The sequence below is a fragment of the Triticum aestivum genome, chromosome 6B (assembly GCF_018294505.1).
Source record: "Triticum aestivum cultivar Chinese Spring chromosome 6B, IWGSC CS RefSeq v2.1, whole genome shotgun sequence".
Classification (NCBI taxonomy): domain Eukaryota; kingdom Viridiplantae; phylum Streptophyta; class Magnoliopsida; order Poales; family Poaceae; genus Triticum; species Triticum aestivum.
In genome coordinates this window covers 59,695,568-59,717,449 of record NC_057810.1, presented here as the reverse complement: position 1 = coordinate 59,717,449, position 21,882 = coordinate 59,695,568, and the positions used below count along the sequence as shown (strand labels likewise).

Genomic DNA, 21,882 nt, shown 5'->3' with positions numbered 1-21,882 from the left:
TTGGCAACGGGAAAGACAAATTTGATTTTATGTGCGTCTTGGGGCCAAAACTTAGGGCCTGGCTGGGAACTGGATCGCCCTCAGGGCGAAAAACCCGCCGGCGCATAGGCCAAAACACAATCGCTGGGTGCACTGGGGGGGGGGGGGGCGAGTGGAGATGCTCTTAGAGCTGACATACGGTGATGTCATGTTTAAGAAGTTGCAAACGCCCGTGGCTGCTGGCCAAGCCACACATGACATCTAGGTGTGTTGTAAATTGTTGAGCGTGCAAGGTTATGTGCCTTCTTTGTTGCTTTCTCCTCTCAGTTCTCACATGACAGAAATTTGAAACGCTCAAGGCCCAAATAGCGGTGGTTGGGCTGATCAACACAAAAAATGAGCTCGTATGTTTACGATGATTGACGAGAGCTCCTATACGGCGCTTTAAGCGCCCGTTCAGGCTACTGGCGCTCGCAGCCGCACCTGATGGGCCGGCCCAAAACCACCAAGTGCAGCGAAAAATGAATTTATTGCGCAGAAAACCATCGAAAAAGTTGCTCCCGCCAGGAATTGAGCTCGCGCCGTTTAGATCTGATGCAGGTCGGATAACCACCACGACCTTTAGGCATTTGTGAAACATTTTAGCGCGACATGTTTAAGTACAAAATGTAGCGCGCTATTTACTGCACATACTACTTATTAGGAAAACGTGAACTTTTTTGGCAAAGATGTGAACGAAATTCGGAAGTTCACTGATTTAAGAAAATCAGGAATTAGAAAAAGTTCATGCACTCAAAGAGTTCACCGATTTTGAAAAAGAGTTTATTGATGTTGAAAAAAAGTTCATCGATTTTCAAAAAGGTTCACTAATTTAAAAAAAGTTCATTGATTTCGAAAAAAGGTTCCTAGTTTCTAAAAAAAATTCACAAATTCGAAAAACTGTTCATAGACTTTGAAAAAAGTTCATCAATTTTCAAAAAAAAGTTCACAAATTCGGAAAAAGTTCATCAATTTTGAAAAAGTTCATCGGTTTTTCTAAAAGTTCATCAATTCCCAAAAAAGTTCACAAATTTGGAAAAAAAACAGTTCATCCATTTTGAAAAACAAATATCAACAACTTGAAAAAGGTTCACGGATTGAAAAGGAAATAAAAATAAAAAAATGGAAGAGAAAGGAAAAAGGAAACAAACAGAATAAGACAATAGGCGTAAATGGAAAAATGTATCAAAAGCGCGTTGTGGGGTGGTGGCTACTGCATGTTTACTAATTCAGCGAGATCGTGGGTTCGAATCACGTCCAACGCGCACGTCGTACAGAGGGTGTGCGCCGCTTTGCGCTTAACGCATTAACGGGCGCAACGGGCGCCAAATAGGAAACAGCATGATTGACTCACTATCCCATGAAGTGTTTGTAAGATTGGTGGTGACCTTATGGGCCATCTCGCGGGTGAGGAGGAAAGCTATAATAGCTGAGATTAGGTCAAGAGCACAGGAATTTAATTGTACTTGTCATTTCGAAGGCGGGCATCAAATCGTGAAGCCCATTTGCTAGCTAAGTTTTCTCATTCCTTAGATCAAGGACGTCACGTGTGGTTGGGCCAACCTTATGATTCTTTTTTTACACAGTACAGACACATACACTCATATATACACATATACACTCATCCATATGAATGCATGCACGCACACCCTGCTATTATGAGCACCTTCGAAAGACTGAGCTGGCATATTATCTTGAAATTGATGAAGTCATCACAGATGCATTCATAGTCGACGGGAACATCACATCCCACTAATGCACATAGCTGGAAACCCTGAAATAAATCCAGGAAAATACGAGCATCAATGTCAAGTCTAAGACTTGAACCCTGGTGCGCTGGGAATACAACTGTCCTCCTAACCATCCACCAGAAGTTGGTTCGCCCCATGATTCTTTATGCATAGTTTAAAAAACCGGACCGGATCGTCGGTCGAACAAAAAAAAACAGAACTGGTGCTCACGCCGGTTTTAAGCACAAAAGGCCGACTGCAACTAGACCGGTGAGAACCTGTCAGACCGGGCGTTTTTTTTTTGTGAAACCGGCTAATAAACTGGGCGGTCGAACCGGTGTAGAGAGAAACTCAGAAAAATATTTCCACAAGTAGTGGGATTTGACATAAGTCATGGGCATTTGCCTATCCTAGGGCAGATAACCACCTCACCGACACTTATGTGTTGTCTAATAGAGGAAACCGTTGCTATTTGACCTAAATTAGCATATATTATTACTCGTAATATATATTTTTATTGTAAAAAACAGCCATCGAACCGGTGAACCTGCGGTCCGACCAGTAAAAACCTGAACCGAAGGCCTAACCAGTTGGATCACCGGTTCGGTTTTTAAAATATGTCTTTATGTATCCCAAACTATGTTAACTTTCAGTAATAACAAAGCTTCACACTTCTGGAAAAAATTATAATGCTAAAATTCATCTGAAAAAAAATATAGTGCTAAGATTCTAAAAAACAAAGAAATCCAGTATCTTGTTTCCGTGAACACCAGATGCTTGACTACTATGGCCACACGTTCATAGTACGTGCACATGCTGCAGAAGGATAAAGATGTGAAATGGAAACAGCAGTGAAACGATCGTTCAGTTTGTGACCACAGTTTATTATACCTGGTCAGATCCATCTTGACGTGGCCTTGTCGCGGCCATGGCATCAGCCGTGTACCAACAGGAGCAGCTGCATTTTGAGGTTACAGTTGGTTCGTTGTAATGTCAGGTCTGATTGCCAAGTGATCACACAGATGCCCCCACTAATCCGCATGGTGACTCAGTCACTGGTGTCTAATGGAGTAAGGTTAACATTTTACTTCATTCATTAGGACTCCGTGGCCCAATGGATAAGGCGCTGGTCTACGAAACCAGAAATTCTGGGTTCGATCCCCAGCGGAGTCGTTCTCTTTTTTCCTTAAGAGCTATTTTTGGGTCATAAGAAGCTTTGCCTTATCAAATAATCATTTAGTAAACACATATATACGGTGGGTCTGTATTCTTTTGTCATCAGATTGTCTTAAGAGCTATTTTTGGGTCATAAGAAGCTTTGCCTTATCAAATAATCATTTAGTAAACACATATATACGGTGGGTCTGTATTCTTTTGTCATCAGATTGTTGTCAACAAGTGTTCTTGTGATGTCGTTGATGTTTAGCTGAAAGGAGTCTGCAAATGTGCTTTTAATTATCTTGGTGATAGAAAATGTATTAGTTACTTCTTGCGGTCTATTTAAATTTGATATTTTAGTGTGTGGTCTTCCCATCTTTGTAACTATTTTTGGCACTATTAAACTTAATCCTTTAGACTATAGGCTCGATGGCATGCAAGTTAAATTGAGAACCTATGCCTTCATAATATCGCATATTCATTGTTTATATGAAGTATTGCTTCCCCGCCATGTGTGAAATAGAGGGTGTGGGCCTATGGGGTCTTGTGCCATCCTTATTGGGCTAGAGACATTATGTTTTTCTTCGTCGTTAACCATGACTATTCTTTCCAAAAAAAATCCCCACACTAGGCGTCGACCGTTGTTGCCAACTAGTCGTTCTCTTTTTTCCTTAAGAGCTATTTTTGGGTCATAAGAAGCTTTGCCTTATCAAATAATCATTTAGTAAACACATATATATGGTGGGTCTGTATTCTTTTTTCATCAGATTGTTGTCAACAAGTGTTCATATGAAGTATGCATGGGAGCGACAGTAACTTGCCTGGCACACTTTCAGATGGCAGCATTGATTCATTTCCGTAAGGTCGTTTTCAGCACATGTCTTCTTTTGATTTATTTTTCCTTTGGTCTTGTGATGTCGTTGATGTTTAGCTGAAAGGAGTCTGCAAATGTGCTTTTAATTATCTTGGTGATAGAAAATGTATTAGTTACTTCTCGCGGTCTATTTAAATTTGATATTTTAGTGTGTGGTCTTCCCATCTTTGTAACTATTTTTGGCACTATTGAACTTAATCCTTTAGACTATAGGCTCGATGGCATGCAAGTTCAATTGAGAACCTATGCCTTCATAATATCGCATATTCATTGTTTATATGAAGTATTGCTTCCCCGCCATGTTGAAATAGAGGGTGTGGGCCTATGGGGTCTTGTGCCATCCTTATTGGGCTAGAGACATTATGTTTTTCTTCGTCGTTAACCATGACTATTCTTTCCAAACTTTTTCCCCACACTACGCGTCGACCGTTGTTGCCAACTCCTACAGTCTCATGCCGTTGCGACAAGCCGACTAATGCCATCTTACATGCCCTGCAGCCTCTCGAAGCTATTGCAAGTCCACATGAGGAGACGATGTCTGCTACAAACTCGGGAGATAAGCCACCACATGGGGCAGTGTTGCAATTTGCAAGACAGTTGGCACCCATGAAACAGTGTTGCAAGCAGTCGACGGACTGCAAAGGTGGACGACGATGTTGCAAGGGTAATGGCTTGCGCTCCACATGTCCATGCTACAATGGGCGAGACGATGTGTTGCAAAGACATCATACAAGGGTGGCAGGACGCCTGTTGATCTAAGCAGTGAGGCAAGCTATTGCGACGATGGTCGGCACTACTGCAAGTGGGACATGGTTCTCGGAGCGAGGCGCCTGAGCTGTAAGAGACACCAACGATGCTGCAAAGCTCAACGCCCGTGGTGCAAGCTAATCACCGGAGTGGAACAGTGCCGGAGGCTCATGGTTTCCTTGCGCGAGAGGGAGGAGGCGATGGAGTTGTAGGGCGCAAGCGTAGGGCAAGGCGAGCTCCCTACCGTTGTTTCGTGGTATGCGAGGGAGGAGGGAGGAGGGACGAGCTAGGGATCAATCGAATGGCTCGTGTTCCTCGCACCACACAACTGTCTCAGGTCGGTTGGCTGACCGCTAGCGCTGGTCTAAACATTTTGCTTTCCATTTCGTTGTAGTATTATTATTGGGCGACAAAAAACAAAAGGGAAGAGGAAAGACGCAAAGTCTCTTTTACCGGAACCGGTACGTACCGGCAAAGGATCCATCTTACACCTCGGACTTTAAGATTCATGCAATGAAAATAAAATCCATTCACATTTGGAGATACAGACGGAATACACAGCTAATTCAACTGACATGCACATACTTTTGTCATGAAAAGTACTACTGAAGGATGCTTTCACACAGAATAGTACAACACTAGTTGCATGCACATGTCGTCCTTGTCTCTCTCTCTCCAAACAAAAAGCTTGCCTTTTATTTTCAATCTAGCATTTTGAATTGCTCAAAACTTTCAAACCGAATTTTTGTTTTGGAAACTTTTTATATATTTGTATTTAGGTCAACAAGATCTTTAAATCAAGACCAATTTGGATATATTTTGACTAGTTTGAATTTTCAATTATATTTCAATTCTAGTTATGTTTTTCAAAGGAGTGAAATAAGTTTTTGAAAATGAGTGAAATAAGTTTTTGAAAATGAGTAAAATATGTTTTTTCAAAGGAGTGAAATAAGTTTTTGAAAATGAGTGGGGTTGGTCTCACGTTTTTTTGAAAATGAGTGAAACCAATTATTTCAAATGATCAAAATATGTGTTTTGAAATGACTGAAATAAATATTTTGAAATGAGTGAAATAAACAAGCTAAATCATTTTTTAAGAAATGAGTGAAATTTGTTTATTAGAAATGAGTGAAATATGTTGCAAGAATTTTAAACTCGTTCGAAATGTATTCAAATAATAAGTTTCACATCTCAATTGAGTGAACACTGTCTTTGAATTGAAAGGAGTGAAATCCGTTTTTTGAAATGAGTGAAACCAATTATTTCAAATGATTGAAATATGTGTTTTGAAATGACTGAAGTACGTATTTTGAAATGAGTGAAATAAACAATAAATCAATTTTTAAGAAATGATGTAAATATGTTGCAACAATTTTAAACTCATTCGAAATATATTCAAATAACAAGTTTCACATCTCAATTTGGTGAACACTGTCTTTGAATTGAACATAGTGAAATCCGTTTTTTGAAATGAGTGAAACCAATTTTGTCAAATGATTGAAATATGTGTTTTGGATGACTAAAATAAGTATTTTGAAATGAGTGAAATAAACAAGTTAAATTATTTTTTAAGAAATGAGTGTTTTTATTACAAATGAGTGAAATATGTTGTAAGAATTTTGAACTCGTTCAAAATGTATTCAAGTTTGCTCTTATTTTAAAGATCACGTTGTCGGGAATTCAAATATGTAAAAATATTTCAAAATGAAATTTTTATTCAAAAGATACCAATGAATTAATATCTTCCAAGATAAATAAAATGTTTGCCTTTTCCGTGTGTGGAATGGTCCGACAACATGCATGCATGGTTAGGCATAAAAGATGCACTCAGTTGGGTCTGACATTGATTTGACCTAATGGATGAGATACTAGCCAAATACAACACTATACCATTGAATAGTTGGCCCACACAAAGTTAGCTGGAAGCATTTGATTGGTTGGGACTTCACCGGTACTAGCTCGCAGCACCGGTAAAAAAAACTTAGCCGAGAGGAAAGATCCATGGACTTCTGTATCACTTGCTTAGCAGAAATATCAATGTTGGTAGCACGACAAGCCCATATAGCAAACCGAGAGGCAAGATTTTGCCTAGACCAGCACTACTTGTGACTCCAGAATCCCAACCGGACGGCCCTTCCAGCCGGACGTAATCGTACATGACCCCCAGGAACACGCTGAACGCCCTCGCCTGCGTGACGCTGATGGTGTTCTCCCCTTGCACGAGCAGGCGCCCATCGATCGGGAACTCGAAGCTCCACCACCTGCCGTGCTCGCCGTGCCGCGCGATCGCGTTGTCGTCGCCGAACTCGGGCGTCACGAACACTCCCCCGGCCGACCCCTTCCCCGTCGCCCCGTTCACCTGCACCTTCAGCTTGGACATGTGCGCCGCCGCGAGGGCCATGCGCAGCGTGTAGGTGCCACCGGCGGCGACGCGGGGCAGGTCGAACCGGATCCGCCGCGTCGTCGGCGCGTTCTCGCCGTTGCCACTCTTCCTGCACCGTCACAAGTTAACGACTGTTTTGTCTGGTACAGAGGGAACGTGTCAGCTCAGGGTTCAGTTAGGCATCAATGGGCACCTTGTGACATGCGCGAAGAACCAGTCTTCGGAGGGGTTGCTCACGCCTATGGTGAAGACGGGGTCGCCCGTGGGGTACAGCTCGGCGTACCGCTCCCACAGCCCGTACTGCCTGTACTTGTCCCTGGCGACGAAGAGCTTGCTGAGGTACCTGGGGTTGGGATCAGGGACGAAGAACTCGGCGGCGCTCCGGTCTGGCACGCCGATCTCCCACAGCGTCGGCCCCGATCGCGGCGGCTCGAACACGAGGTCGCCGAGGGCAATGGCGACGCCGGGCACCACCGTTACCGGATCCGTGCGCATGTAGTCGCCGAGGACCCCGGGGACCCAGGCGTAGAGGTTGTACTCTCCTGCCCGGACGTTGCCGATGGCGAAGCTGCCGCCGGTCGCCGACGCCCTCGTCCAGAACTGGTAACCCTGAATCCATGGCAAGTCGTCAACAAGGATGAGCATATCCAAAAATTTCTCATCGAATTTCGGTGGGTTCTTTGCGTGCCTATGTACCTTGCTCTCCGGCGCCCAGGAGCCGGGCTGTCCCCGAGCGGCGAGGCCGACGTAGGCCAGCCGGGCGGGCACGTCCTCGCCGCCGCTCGTGTACCTGTCTCTGACCAGCAAGCGACCGGTGACCGAGCCCCTCTCGCCTGCCTTGTGGAAGTCCGGCGACTCCGGGAAGCTGTACGGCCATTTGCTCGCCTCGACCTCCGCCTGCGCCTTGGCGTCCGCCCAGAGCTCGTGGAAGCCTCCCCTCTCTGGCCGGTTGGAGTTGAGGTAGATGAACACCGGCCCCATGACCTTCTTCCAGTGCTCGCCGGCCTCGATCTTCGCCACCATATCGTTCCCGATGTAATGAGTCCCCATGAACATCTGCCATTTCACATGATGACATGAACCAGGTGGATACGTTTGTGTCTTCCTGGAACACAAGAAAGAAAGAACGCGCACTCACAGTCAACGAGGTGGGGCCGATGTGGGAGGTGAGCTCGCGCTTGAGGGGGCCGCCGCTCTTGAACTCGTTGCTGGGGGTGACCACCCAGAACCCCACGGTCACCGGGCCGCCGCCGCCGCCGCCACCACCGGCACCGGCGATCCATCCGTGGACGCGGTTGTCCTTGTTGTCCATCGAGTACTGGTACTTGTCGTCCACCTCCCCAGCAAACTGCGTCTCCGACGGGTGCACGAGCAGCACGGCCTCCTTGTACGCGAGCGGCACGGCCCGGGGCGCGTCCCGGTCCGCCGCCCCTGGCATGAACCTCTGGATCCCGTCTGAGACGGCCATGTAGTTGAACGTCGTGGGGTCGAGCTTGAAGACGAGCCGGGCCTCGGAGACGTCGACGGCCGGCCAGCCGCCAGCGTGCTCGAAGATGGCGTAGCAGTAGAACCCGGAGCCGCCTCTCAGCATCACCAGCCTGAGCATGATTCATGCATGATGGGCATCAAGATCCACTTCGAAATCAAGACGTCCATGAAGAACTGGGATGATGGAGTGGTGCGCGCACCTCTTGTCGACGTTGAGCGGGACGCTGTTGAGGCGTGATGGGTCGTAGGTTCTCATGAAGGAGAGCTCCACTTGCTCCTCACTCGCAGATACCACCCTGAACTCTGTACCGTCCAACCTGGAAGCGCAAATTCAAATGGGATTCCATTAAGCAAGGTGTTCATTTTTATCTCGGAAAAAAAGAAACAAGGTGTAAAAGCTACTAGCACTGAGGAACTGAGGATATGTACATGTCGTTCATGCCCGTGGGATATCCCGATCCTGGAAAGTTCCAAACTACATCCCAGTACCTGCAAAATTTCAGATACAAAATTACGATTCAAATTACCACGAATTATATAACTACACATACACACTTAGATAGTGGTAAGAGCATCTCTAACAAATCCCACAAAAGCGGTCAAACCTTCACATTTATGGTACAGGTTAAAAAAAACACGGAATAGATCCTGTAAAATAGCATATCCCATAATTTTTTACAGGTTCCCATGTATTAGAGCACCCATCCGTCATATATGGAGGATTCAAGCCGTTTTTTGCGGATCCGGTAAAACCGGTCAACGCCGGAGCAGGGGGCCTGGTGACGCCGCACATGAGCAGCGAGCAGGCGGAGGAGCTCGGCAACGGCCGGCCAGAGCATCGCTGGAGCACGTGGCGGGCTGGAGCGTCGGCAGAGCATCGCCAGAGCAAGCGGGCCGGAGCAGCGCTGTTCTGGCCGGCCGGAGTTCAAATTCATCCATGCGTGTGTACCAGGGAAGAAGAAGCGTGAGGAGAAAAGAAAGAAAAAAACTTTTATGGTATGAGTTTACATGATCTGTCTCGTCCGATGCCTCACGGTACCGTAAATTCGTTTTACGAGATTTTAACAGGTGATGTTTTTACGAAATATGTTAGAGATCCTCTAATTCGTTAGAGAACCCACGCCGCTTTTTCTAGGACAGCATAGCAAAGGCGTCCTCCCAAGTCCCTGTGGCAGAGAGGACAATTGCGGCAAGGTCTCCGCCACATGGAGCTCTAAAAAATGTCTACTATATATTTCACATATCTAAAATGATATTATTACAACAATGAAAAGTGTTCAAGAATATTAAAATATTCACAAGTTTTCAAGAAGAAGGTCACAACTTTTAAAACAATTATGATTTTTTTTAAATGGTCACGAGTGTAATAAAATATTGGTGATTTTTAAAAAAATGTTTGAATGTAAGCCATATGGCTTTTAGAAAATCTTGAGTTTTGAAAACAATCAGGCAAAACGTGTTAGAAAATATAAAAAAGTGTCTACAGACTTATGAAAAAGTTAAAAAATGTTTGTGGATATAAAACAATCAGTAAAAACGTGTTAGAGAATATAAAAAGTGTTTACCGACTGACGAAAAAGTTCAAAAATGTTCGTGGTTATTTTTAAAAAATGTTGATCAAATTTTAAGAAGTGTTCATCAAATTTTGAAAGTGTTCCATTAGTTTAAAAAAATCCATGAATATTTTAATAATATTCATAAATTTTAAAAGAAGTTCATGAATTTAGCAAAATGTTCATGTACTTAAAAATAAGGAAAAATAAACATTAAAAATCAAGACATAACAGACATACCCGCCTGATATCTCATTGTTGTTGAAGTAGAGGAGGTTAGTGTCGTCGACATAACGGACGCCGATGATCTGGCCCTGCGGCTTGGACACCGCCACCTGCACAATACCGTTGTCCACCACCACCTGTTGTAACATGCAAACCATTACATTATGTCACAATATCTGCATACGAAAAAATTGTAGGAGTACTACATTTCCAATGACCTCAAAGAACTGTGCGCGCACCTGGTGCTGATCTTCCTGCAGCTTAACGCCGGCGCTTAGGGTCCCTGGAGCGGCCGCGCGCGCCACGGGCAACAGCTGCGACGCCGCCGCAATGACAGAGAGCAGGAACGCCATGACCGCCCACGTCGACATGCCGTGCATGCGTCGCTGCCGGAGCGAAAGAACGAGGTCGACCTCTTGCTGCAATGAAGCTTGTCGTGGACGGATCCTTGATGCATATATAAGATCATCTCTAATTCCCTAACGTAGGAGAAAAGCGATTCGAAGCTCTCTTGGAGCCGGTGGAATTACCCCGACCAGATTCTATGCGTCGGAACGAAGAAGCGAACTTAGCAGCTTGCTTCGCTTCCAATGACTTTGCGCCGACACGCAACCAAGCGGGAGAGGGAGACGATTATTTTGACCGTGCAAAAGCATTGGCACCATGTATGGGGGAAATGGATGCTTGCACCAAAGGATTTTCACAGTATAGAAACGTTCGCTAAAGTTTTCATGAAAAACTAGACTTGAGTTCTAAACTCATGAAATAATTCTTCGGAAGTTCTCCTAATACTTTTTAAAATCAGTAACATTTTTTCTTTTTGAAACTCCATTTCTTTTCTTTACATCTCCAAATGTTTGTTCGCAACGATTCTGTGTTTTGTCGTGTAGAATTCAGCACGGCTGGTCCCTCCGCCCTCAGCATGCAAAGGAAGGCTTTCGCCTTCGTGACCCTCACCGGTGTTGGATCCATCGTCCGGACATTTCGTGGCTGAGGACTGGAAGCACGGAGGCGCTGCAGCGCGTGGCCGCACCCTTGGAGGTTTTGGTTCGCTTGGCCTTGGCCAGAGCCGTGGAATTATCCATGGTCTGGGTCAGCAGGACGGCAAGGATGGCTTCCACTGGGCCCTCGGGCCGGGGAGCCGATGACCTGTCTCCTGCAGTGAAATCGAACCAGCCCTGGGAGTACAAAATTTTTGTTAAAAATTAGGGTCGGGGAATACGTCAGAAGCTAAAGTAAGGGTGAGTCCTCGGACCTTGCCCGAGGTGCGCTTCACCCGATAGCCGATGAGGGTGTTATTTTCGGGAATTGTGTAAGGTTGAACCAACTTGCAAGGCCGAAACTAAAGATTGAGAGAGGCTTAGAGGGACCGACGAGCATCCTCGGTTTGAAGACCGGTTCAGTGCCTACTGATAGAGTCCTGGATTAGGGTGTGCTCAGTGTGTCGATTACCGGTCCTTTGGCTGGGCTGAGGACCCCCCCCCCCCCCCCCCCCCCGGCTCATCAACTAGTGGACCTCGCTCATCTCGGCCAAGTACGGCAAGAAGGAATGACCAAAAGACTTGGCGCACACTCCAAAGTTTAGGGGTAGTATCCGACACGGTTGCCCCAAGATACAACCGATTTATGTGTAACCCTAGGCAACCCCGGTATCTGTATAAACCGAGGTGCATGGACCGTAGAGGGAGGAACTCATTCACATGCGATATGACGGTAGATCACCTGTATTTTTTACCCCATCCACAATAATACAATCAAAGCAGGAAGTAGGGTATTATCTCTTTGAGAGAGCCCGAACCTGAGTAAACACCGTGTTCCTATTACTACCGTGCCAAGGCTACCAGATCGGGAGCCCTACCCGAGATCCGCCATATTTAGCGCTGACGTGTATTGCTTGATGAAACTATGGTGGCTGGTGAACATTTTTGGATGATATGTTTTGCATGTAAGGCTACGATGGTTGGTGCATATTTTGGATGTTATGTTTCATATGCATATTTTGGATGGTATGTTTTCACCATAATGCCATTTTCTAAAAAAGAATGTTGTATATGGTTAAAAAATTGCCCACACTCATTCTTAGATCAGGCTGACAATGGGGATTACCCAGGCGGGTATTGGACTCCCATCCCCGTCCCCGCGACAGTCATCCCATCCCCATACCCGCCCATGGGGATAACAAGTTTCCCATCCCCATCCTCGTTGGGTTTTCTATCCCCATGGGGAAGCCCATACATGCAATCAACAACAACCATCAGTACCATTTGTGTAGAAAAAACAACATTTCAACATAATAAACAATATGTTGTGGCTAGATTAGCCATTTCTTTGGGATTTTTTGGCCAAAGGGACGGGATTGGTAGAGATTTGGGTAGGTATGGTTGAATTACCCGCGTCCACCTTTTTTTAGGGCCCACATGTTAAGGCATTCATGGGTAAGGTAGGTAATGGGTATAGGTAATGTTATCCCATCTTCATCGCAATCTTGTGCGCTGGGTAAGATATTTGACCCATCAGTTTTCTCGTGGGCCCAAAAAACTACAGTGATGGATATAAGCGCAATTAAGTTCCGGAGAGTTAGAAGCTCGACCCCCGTGGGACGTCGCTTTCACTTAGGCCTCGTAGGGAATACTGGGAATTGCTCTCGTGTTTAATTTTTTTGATCCCAAAACTCAGGAGCTTCTATTTAGCGCTTAAGGTGCCAAGATGCTTCTATAGCATACGCTGGACAACGGCCATTTAAGTTCGCCCAACCGCTACTCAAACCGCCTCTTGACTCGTTTGTGCTTTTTGTGTGCTCGTTCCTCTGTTGCATGGGCGCCAGGGAAAAAATATTAGTTTTCGTGTTACTTGTTTAAAAGTTGGTGAAACAATAAAAAGTTCATGTTTTCTAAGGTACTCATAAAAAATTGTAAATTCATGAATTCTGAAAATGTTTGTAGTTTTGAAAATGTTTGCAGCTCTGAGGAATGTTTGCGAAATTTAAGAAGTCCCTAAGTTTTCAAAATGTTCATATTTTTAATATAAAAACACATGCACGCACGCGCACACACACATCAGCAAACCTTTTTGCTTTGATATGGGTCCGTGCTCTGCATGGATGGGTCTAGGTGGAGGTCGAGAGCGAGAGTTGGTGTCACACTATGGCACTGCATTGTAACTACACTACTAACGTAGCCTTCGTTTGGAAGTCACCTTCTCAGCCAGAACTCAAAATAAGTTCGGGTAAACAGTAAAATCAAAAAATAAAAATAAAAAAGAATGTAAATTTGTTTTGTGACAGACATTAACAAATGTTCTAAGAGCTTGAAATATTTCATCATGAAATCATTGTGGGAGTTGTTGCAAAAAAACAGTGCTCCAAAATGCTTTTGAAAGTAGCATTTTCAGAGTACTTTTTTTGCAAATCCCTTCAGAAATGTGATTTATAATAAAAATTTGCAACCTCTTAGGACATTTGACAATGTTTGTTACAAAAAAATAATCAGATTTTTTATTTTTTGTTTACTATTCACATGAGCTCATTTGAGCTCTGATCGAGAAACTCCACTCCCCTTCGTCTGGGCTATTCTTGGATTTGATGCCTCAAGATACTTGAATCTCAAACAAATACCCATACTTCTTACATCCGATTCTCAGGAATCAATTATAATAGTTGAACTAGCATGCAACCTAAGCCTGAAGCAGCGATTGTTGATTCTCAAGCCGCAACTTACCCAAGTTCTCCGTGTTATTACACCAGAAGTTCCAGTATGCCACCCCGCTCCCTCGGTTTTCTCCATCGACATGTTCACCTCCCCCACGTTATTTCTCTCTCCCCTCTCTCCTTTTGTGTGTGAGAGAGATAGAGGCGATGCATGACTCTTTCTAGGTTTCTGACGCGACTCACCACGTCTGTCGCCCGTGCTGGCTCTAAAGCGGGCAGATCCGAGTGCACGTCTCCCTGTACTTCAGCCATCGAGCTCCCTGCGTCTCCCCGACGTCTCCCTACATCTCATGTCACACCTAACCTGTGGTCAGTGTGCTCTAGAGCTGGCTGGTGGGCCCAGCCAGCTGGCCAGCCAAGTGGCATGCGTGTGTGGTGTTAAAAAGGGGCCGCCTATGGCCGTGGGTGTTATGTGTATGTTGACAATTTTCTGTACTCAATCCTTCCTCTGCAATCCAATCCTCCTTCCTCTCCGAGCCATCCTCTCCCCTCCCCTCGCTCGATCTAGATCCCTCTCTCGCTCCCTAGGGTGTTACAACTGGTATTCAGAGCCTTAAATCCGCCGAAAATTTTCCTTCCTCAATTGGGAGTCGGTAACATCCACCGCGCCGGTGTGGTTTGCTCCGGTGAGCCGCACAAAATCCGTCGCGGGGTTCGACGCCCTTTCGAGCAAGACAACGGCGCCTTCCAAGGCATCGGCGGAGACACGACAAGTTCTGGCCGCCATGGACGAGGGGCACACCAACATCACCAAGATGCTGGAGACGCTGCTCGCCAGAATCGACGACCAGAAAGTGGCGCACGAGAAACAGATCGAGCTCCAGGCGCCTTCAATGCCCAGATCTCGCAGGAGATGCGCGGCCTCTCGCGGCAGCTCGATTTGACCCAGGCGGACATCGACCTCACGCGCAAGACGGTGGAAGGTTCGGCCTCCCCAACAGCCTCGGTCACCACGCATCTTCACCCGCACGCGCAACCGCAACAGCAACCCCCACCGCCCCCTCCTCCTCCATCGTCCCCGCACCCGTGCCAGATCCGGCGCAGCCGTTGTCGTCGCACGCGCGTCTGGGCGACCACCGTCCACCTCTCCTACCGGTGCCATCGCAGGGCGAATTCGTCGCCGCGACGACCGCGTCCCCGCCGGGCTACCATACCAACGAGTATCACAAACCTCCGAAGCACAATTTTCCCAAGTTCGACGGCACGGTGCCATACTTGTGGCTGGATCGTTGCCTCGCATACTTCGAGCTCTACAAGGTGGCCGCCCATCACTGGGTCGCCACCGCGGCGCTCTACATCAATGGCCAAGCCGTGCACTGGCTCCAAGCGTTCCGCCAAACGCATCGCAACATCACATGGGGCGTCTTCACTGCGGCGGTCCTGGAGGAGTTCGGCGTCGACGAGTTTGAGGTGGTGATGCACAAGCTGCTGCAACTCCGCCAAACAGGCACCGTCGCCGACTACTGCGCCGCATTCGACGAACAGATGTACCACTTGCTCGCTCTTGATCCGTTGATCAACACCAAGTTCTTCGTGACGCAGTTCCTCCTCGGCCTGAAGGACGAGCTGCGTGCGCCGGTGCGACTCCAGGCACCCTCAAGTATCACGCGCGCCACGGTGCTCGCGCGCATCCAAGAGGAAGAACTGGGCACGAACCGTGCGCGCCCCCGCGTCACACCCGCAGGCCGACCACCGCCAATAGCAACTGCAGCGGCACTTCCACACCGCACAGTGGCCGCACCGGTTCGCGTCCAAGGCGACGAGTACGCCCGGGAGCGACAGCTGTGCGATTTCCGTCGTGCAAACAACCTCTGTTTCAAGTGTCGGGATCGCTACTCCAAAGAGCATGGATGCGCCCAGCCCGTGCAACTGCTCACTATCAACGTCGGTGATCATGGTGAGGTCCTCTCGGACGACACCATCCATGCCCTGCAGCTGCTCGACGAACCAGGCCCGGTGGCGCAACACCCTGCTCCGGCCGTGGACGCGCCAGAGTGCTGTCTCCTCTCCTCGCACGCGCTCGACGACACGGATTCCACGACCACGATCAGGTTGCGCGCCCTCGTCGGGAACCAGGTCATGCTCCTGCTGCTCGATTCGGGCAGTACTCACAGCTTCGTCAACAAAGCGTTTGTTGATCGCCTCGGCCTCGCCACAGAAGAAATGCTGGCGACAGAGGTGCACGTGGCCAACGGCGACAAGCTCACCTGCACGTGCATGGTGCCCGGCCTCAAGTGGTGGATGCAGGGCCACACCTTCTAAACGCCCATGCGTGAGCTGGAGATTGGAGCGTATGATGGCATTCTGGGGATGGACTGGCTCGCCCAAAACAGCCCGATGACGCGCCACTGGCAGGACAAGTGGGTGAAGTTCCAGCACGGCGGTGAAGAGGTTACTCTGCGCGGCGTTTCCCCCAAGCCGGCTACCACGCTCAAGGCCGTCGGGTCAGAGGAGCTGCGCAAGATGATCACCGGAAACGATGTCTGGGCCATGGCCATGGTGGACACATGCGGCCTCGCATCGCGTCCGGCTCGCAAATGTGCAAGTCAATCCCCGCTCGCAGACCTGCTCGAGGAATTCGCTGACTGTTCGCAACACCGCATGGGCTCCCTCCTCATCGCCAGTACGACCACGCCGTCACGCTGGTGGAGGGCGCGGTCCCCGTGAACATGCGCCCGTACTGTTACTCACCATTACAGAAGGACAAGATCGAGCGCCTGGTCAAGGAGATGCTGGACTCGGGTGTGATCACGCACATCGTCAGTCCCTACGCCGTGCCGGTGCTGCTCGTGAAGAAGAAGGACGACACCTGGCGATTCCGCGTCGACTATCGCCGGCTCAATGATGCCACCATTAAGAACAAGTTCCCTCTGCCCATCATTGACAAGCTCCTCGACGAATTGGCCGGTGCCGCGGTGTTCTCCAAGCCGGACTTGCGCGTTGGTTACCACTAGATCAGGATGCGCGAGGAGGACGAACCTAAGACGGCATTCAAGACGCACCACGAGCACTTTTGGTTCAGACTAATGCCGTTCGGCCTCACGAACGCGCCAGCCACATTTCAGTGCCTGATGAACACCGTTTTCGGTAAGTATGTCCGCAAGTTTGTCCTCATCTTTCTGGATGACATTCTTGTTTTCAGCGAGACCATGGAGGAGCACCTGGAGCATCTGCGCATCGTCTTCGAGCTGCTCCGCGCGCACTAGCTCTACATCAAGGAATCCAAGTGCACTTTCGCTGCCAACCACATCGACTACCTCAGCCACGTGATCTCGAAGGAGGGTGTGGCCACGGACAAGGAGAAGATGCAGGCCATGGAGCAGTGGCCGACGCTGACGAACGCCACGGAGCTGCGCGGCTTTCTCGGCCTCACGGGCTACTACAGAAAGTTCGTGCCGCACTACGACATCATCGTGAAGCCGTTCATGCAGCTACTCACCAAGAAAGGATTCTCCTGGCCCTACGGGCGTGGGCGCAGTGCTCGCGCAAGACGGGCACCCCGTGGCGTACTTCAGCAAGGCATTAGGCATGCGCATTCAGAAGCTCTCCACCTATGAGAAGGAGTTCCTCGCCGTGATGATGGCCGTCGACAAGTGGCGCCAATACTTGCAGCACGGCCCCTTTGACATCATCACAGATCACAAGTCAGTCTGCAACCTCAGCGAACAACACCTGGAGACAGAGCTCCAGCGCAAGGCCATGGCGAAACTGGTGGGGCTGCAATTTCGCTTCCAGTACAGAAGGGGACCGCACAACGGCGCCGCCGACGCACTCTCACGCATGGGCAAGCAATTCGAGCTGGCCGCGCTCTTCGCGTGCCAGCCAGCCTGGGTGCAGGAGGTGGCCAATTTCTACGTCACCGTCGCCGACGCCCAAGAACGGCTACAACTACTGGCGCTGCACAGTCCGGATGATCAAGGCTACAAGCTCTACCCGACATCATCCGACGCCAAGGTCGCCTCTAGATTGGGGCCAATTCGGCTTTGTGCACCAAGCTCATCACCGCGCTGCATTGCAGTGCGGTGGGCAGCCACTCCGGCTCTACCGCCACCTACCAGCGCGTGCGAAAACACTTCGACTGTCGGGGCCTCAAGCGCGACATCGCCAATTTCGTGCAGCGGTGCACGGTGTGCCAGCAGGCCAAACACGAACACGTCAAGCCGGCGGGTCTCCTGGCCCCGCTGCCCATTCCAGCCGCGCCCTGGGAGGACCTGACCATAGACTTTGTCGAAGGCTTGCCGCGCTCGGAGGGGTGCGACATGATCATAGTGGTCGTCGACCGCTTGACCAAATTCGCCCATTTTGTTCCCCTTCGCCATCCCTTCAACGCCCAGCAGGTGGCGCGTGGTGAAGCTGCACGGCATCCCTGCGTCCATCGTCTCCGACCGCGACAAAATCTTCACAAGCCACCTATGGCGCGAGCTGCTCGCTGGCGCAGGCATCAAGCTGCTCTACTCGATGGCATATCACCCCCAAACAGACAGCCAGAGCGAGCGGGTGAACCAGTGCATGGAAATGTACCTCCGTTGCACAGTTCACGACTCACCACACAAATGGCGCAGGTGGCTGTCGATGGCAGAGTTCTGGTACAATTCGACCTTCCATGTGTCGCTCAAAGGCACTCCCTTCAAGGCTCTCTACGGCAAGGAAGCAAACCTCGGCGCAATGGCGTCCTGGGCGGAGTCGGCGCCGGCCGACGAGGAGATGGACTAGGCGGCGCACACTGTGCACATTCGCGCCCAGTTGTAGCGCGCCCAGTGCCGGTTCAAGAAAAATGCCGACCGCAACCGCACCGAGCGCCACTTCCACAAGGGTGAACAGGTGCTGCTCAAGCTTCAGCCTTACGCTCAACGCTCGGTGCGCCAAGCTCGCCTTCAAGTACTTTGGCCCCTACAAGATCATCGAGAAGATCGGTGCGCTCGCGTACAAGCTCGACCTGCCGCCAGAGAGCCAAATCCACCCCGTCTTCCACGTTTTGCAGCTGAAGCCCTTCACCCCCGACTTCACACCGGTGTACGGCGAGCTGCCCAAGGTGCCGGACCTCTCCGTCGACGACCTCACACCTACGCACATTTTGGACAGGCGCATGATGAAGCATGGCGACACGCCAGTGGTGCAGCTCAAGGTGCAGTGGGGCACCGGCGACTCCGTGCCGACGACGTGGGAGGACTACGACGTGCTCCGCCACCGTTTTCCGTCAGCGCAGCTCTGGGCGGAGGCAGAGGACGACGACGACACTGAAGAAGAAGAGGTCGTGTCTTAAGGAGGGAGGAATGTCACACCTAACCTATGGTCAGTGTGCTCTAGAGCTGGCTGGTGGGCCCCGCCAGCTGGCCAACCAAGTGGCGTGCGTGTGTGGTGTTAAAAAGGGGCCTCCTGTGGCCGTGGGTATTATGTGTGTGTTGACAATTCTCTGTACTCAATCCTTCCTCTGCAATCCAATCCTCCTTCTTCCTCTCCAAGCCATCCTCTCCCCTCCCCTCGCTCGATCTAGATCCCTCTCTCGCTCCCTGGGGTGTTACATCTCACTAGAGTTCCACCTTCGCAGCCCCAAGCATGACCTGCGAGCATATTAGGACGAGGTAAGAGTTTTCTGTCTCTCCAAATATGTATTCTTGGAGATCGGCGCATTCAAATTTTGATACCTGTGTTGTGTGTATGGACATTCAAAAAATATATTGATTCAAAAAATATATATATTCATTTGTTTATTTTAAAATCCGATGCACATATGTTGTACTCCCTCCGTAAACTAATATAAGAGCGTTTAGAACACTAATATAATACTCCCTCCGTCCAAAAATACTTGCCATCAAAATGGATAAAAAGAGATGTATGTAGAACTAAAATACGTCTAGATACATCCCCTTTTATCCATTTTGATGACAAGTATTTCCGAACGGAGGGAGTATTGTTCTAAACGCTCTTAGATTAGTTTACATAGGGAGTATTTGTTTTTATCTACTTGATTCTGTTATTGAACATGGATTTTGAAAAATGTTTGTGATTTAGAAAAAAATGTTTGCAAACATAAGTTTTTAAAGTGCATATTTTCATAAAATGAACCAAAAAAGGGAAAAAATCAGACAAAACCCGAGTGACAGTACACGTGAAAGCTATCGGATTCAGCTGTTAACGGGCTCGAAGCCGCTCCAAAGCCCTGAACACGTCCAGGTCAATTCGGGCAAAAACACACATGTACGTCCTGAGGCTGGTCGTAATGGTAGTATCTCTACTCCTAATTGACGAACTGGTTAAATAGTCCCCCCACTTTCAATCGGTTTATTTTCAACCGGTTTTTCTTCGTCCCACCTCCCACCAGCCCCTTCCACCGGTTTTTCTCTTTTCTCGTCTGACCGGCAATACCCAACGTATTTATGGTAATCAATCATAATTAATCCACGTATAGTAATAAATCAATCCAGATATGGTAAGGTCATAACTCAGGAAATTTTGAATATGGCAATTATATGGTAATAAATTTAAATTACCACAAAGGCTATCAATCCAGATATGGTAAGGCCATAACTCGGGAAATATCGAATATGGTAATAAATTTAAATTACCACCAGGTATGGTAAGGCTATCCACGTATAGTAATAAATCATAATTAATCCACGTATAGTAATAAATCAATCTAGGTATGGTAAGGTCATAACTCAGGAAATTTTGAATATGGTAATAAATTTAAATTACCCCAAAGGCTATCAATCCAGGTATGGTAAGGCCATAAATCGGGAAATATCGAATATGGTAATAAATTTAAATTACCCCAAAGGCTATCAATCCAGGTATGGTAAGGCCATAATTCGGGAAATATCGAATATGGTAATAAATTTAAATTACCCCAAAGGCTATCAATCCAGGTATGGTAAGGCCATAATTCGGGAAATATCGAATATGGTAATAAATTTAAATTACCACTAGGTATGGTAAGGCTATCCACGTATAGTAATAAATCATATAGTAATAAATCATAATTAATCCACGTATAGTAATAAATCAATCCAGGTATGGTAAGGTCATAACTCAGTAAATTTTGAATATGGTTATAAATTTAAATTACCCCAAAGGCTATCAATCCAGGTATGGTAAGGCCATAACTCGGGAAATATCGAATATGGTAATAAATCAGCGATCCGTCCGCATTACTAGCTCATCCGATAAATCAGCGATCGAGTAATTAAACCGTGCAGTAATTAGTTCCGTGTATGGAAGGAACCGCCGGAGTATTCCATAGATTAGCCACAGGATTTTAGCAATCTCGCTGTGGCATCTCGGATTTCGGAAATCACGCGCCCGCAGACGTCGCCGTGCCCCCCCTGCAACCACCGCCGGAGTCGGAGGCGAACGCGATCGCAATCGCGACGTGTATATATATACAAGGACGTACTACGTGCACAAGGGCCTGCAAGCAAACCCCAGTGCTCCTGATTACCATGCATTTCTTCCAGGTCGTCATGGCGTGGATGTTCCCGTGCGCCGTGTGGGCGGCGATGGCGCCGGCCGTGGCGACGGCAGCGACCACGGACGGCGCTTCGAGCGTTGAGCAGGGCAGCTCCTCGTCGCCGGCGTTCGGCCCTGGCGACGCTAAGGTGGCCTCCGACCCGGGCTCCTCCCCGGCGTCGAGGTCGTCCCCCTCCTCCTCCTTGCTCGGCGCCCGAAGCAGCTCATCGAATAGCGCGCGCTCACCGGTGAGGGAGGGCGGTGACACGGCCGCACGGAAGGGCCACGCGCTAAGGCGGTGCCTGCGCAGGTTTGCCAGAAATCTGCAGCACGCCGGTGCTGCGGACGAGCGGCTAGACGGGCGCGGGAGACGGAAGGGTCGGGCGACGAAGCCGGACGGGAGGGTCGCCGCCGGCGAGGACGGCACCGCCCGGGCGAGGGAGGAGGCCGTCGCGAGCGCGATCGCCTACTGCAAGGAGTCGAGCCGGCATCGCTGCAGGCCGCCATTGGCTCCCTCTCCCAGCTTGGACGGCTGGCTCCTCGTTCGTCCGGAG

The 21,882-nt window shown here is 48.7% G+C and overlaps 1 protein-coding gene and 1 non-coding gene across 2 annotated transcripts; one reads left to right on the top strand and one right to left on the bottom strand.

The window, feature by feature from the left end:
* The first annotated feature begins 2,848 nt into the window (after window positions 1–2,848).
* Window positions 2,849–2,921, top strand: TRNAR-ACG (transfer RNA arginine (anticodon ACG)). The gene has a single exon. It is a non-coding gene; the product is annotated as a tRNA-Arg (tRNA).
* A 3,548-nt stretch (window positions 2,922–6,469) lies between these two features.
* LOC123138811 (probable rhamnogalacturonate lyase C) lies at window positions 6,470–10,547 on the bottom strand. The gene is made up of 8 exons (XM_044558680.1): window positions 10,416–10,547; window positions 10,192–10,313; window positions 8,828–8,887; window positions 8,599–8,715; window positions 8,049–8,508; window positions 7,607–7,966; window positions 7,104–7,519; window positions 6,470–7,019 (listed from the first exon to the last, which is right to left on the bottom strand). Exons 1-8 carry the CDS (start codon window positions 10,545–10,547, stop codon window positions 6,542–6,544), a joined length of 2,145 nt encoding a protein of 714 aa, XP_044414615.1. The 3' UTR covers window positions 6,470–6,541.
* Between the last annotated feature and the right edge of the window lie 11,335 nt (window positions 10,548–21,882).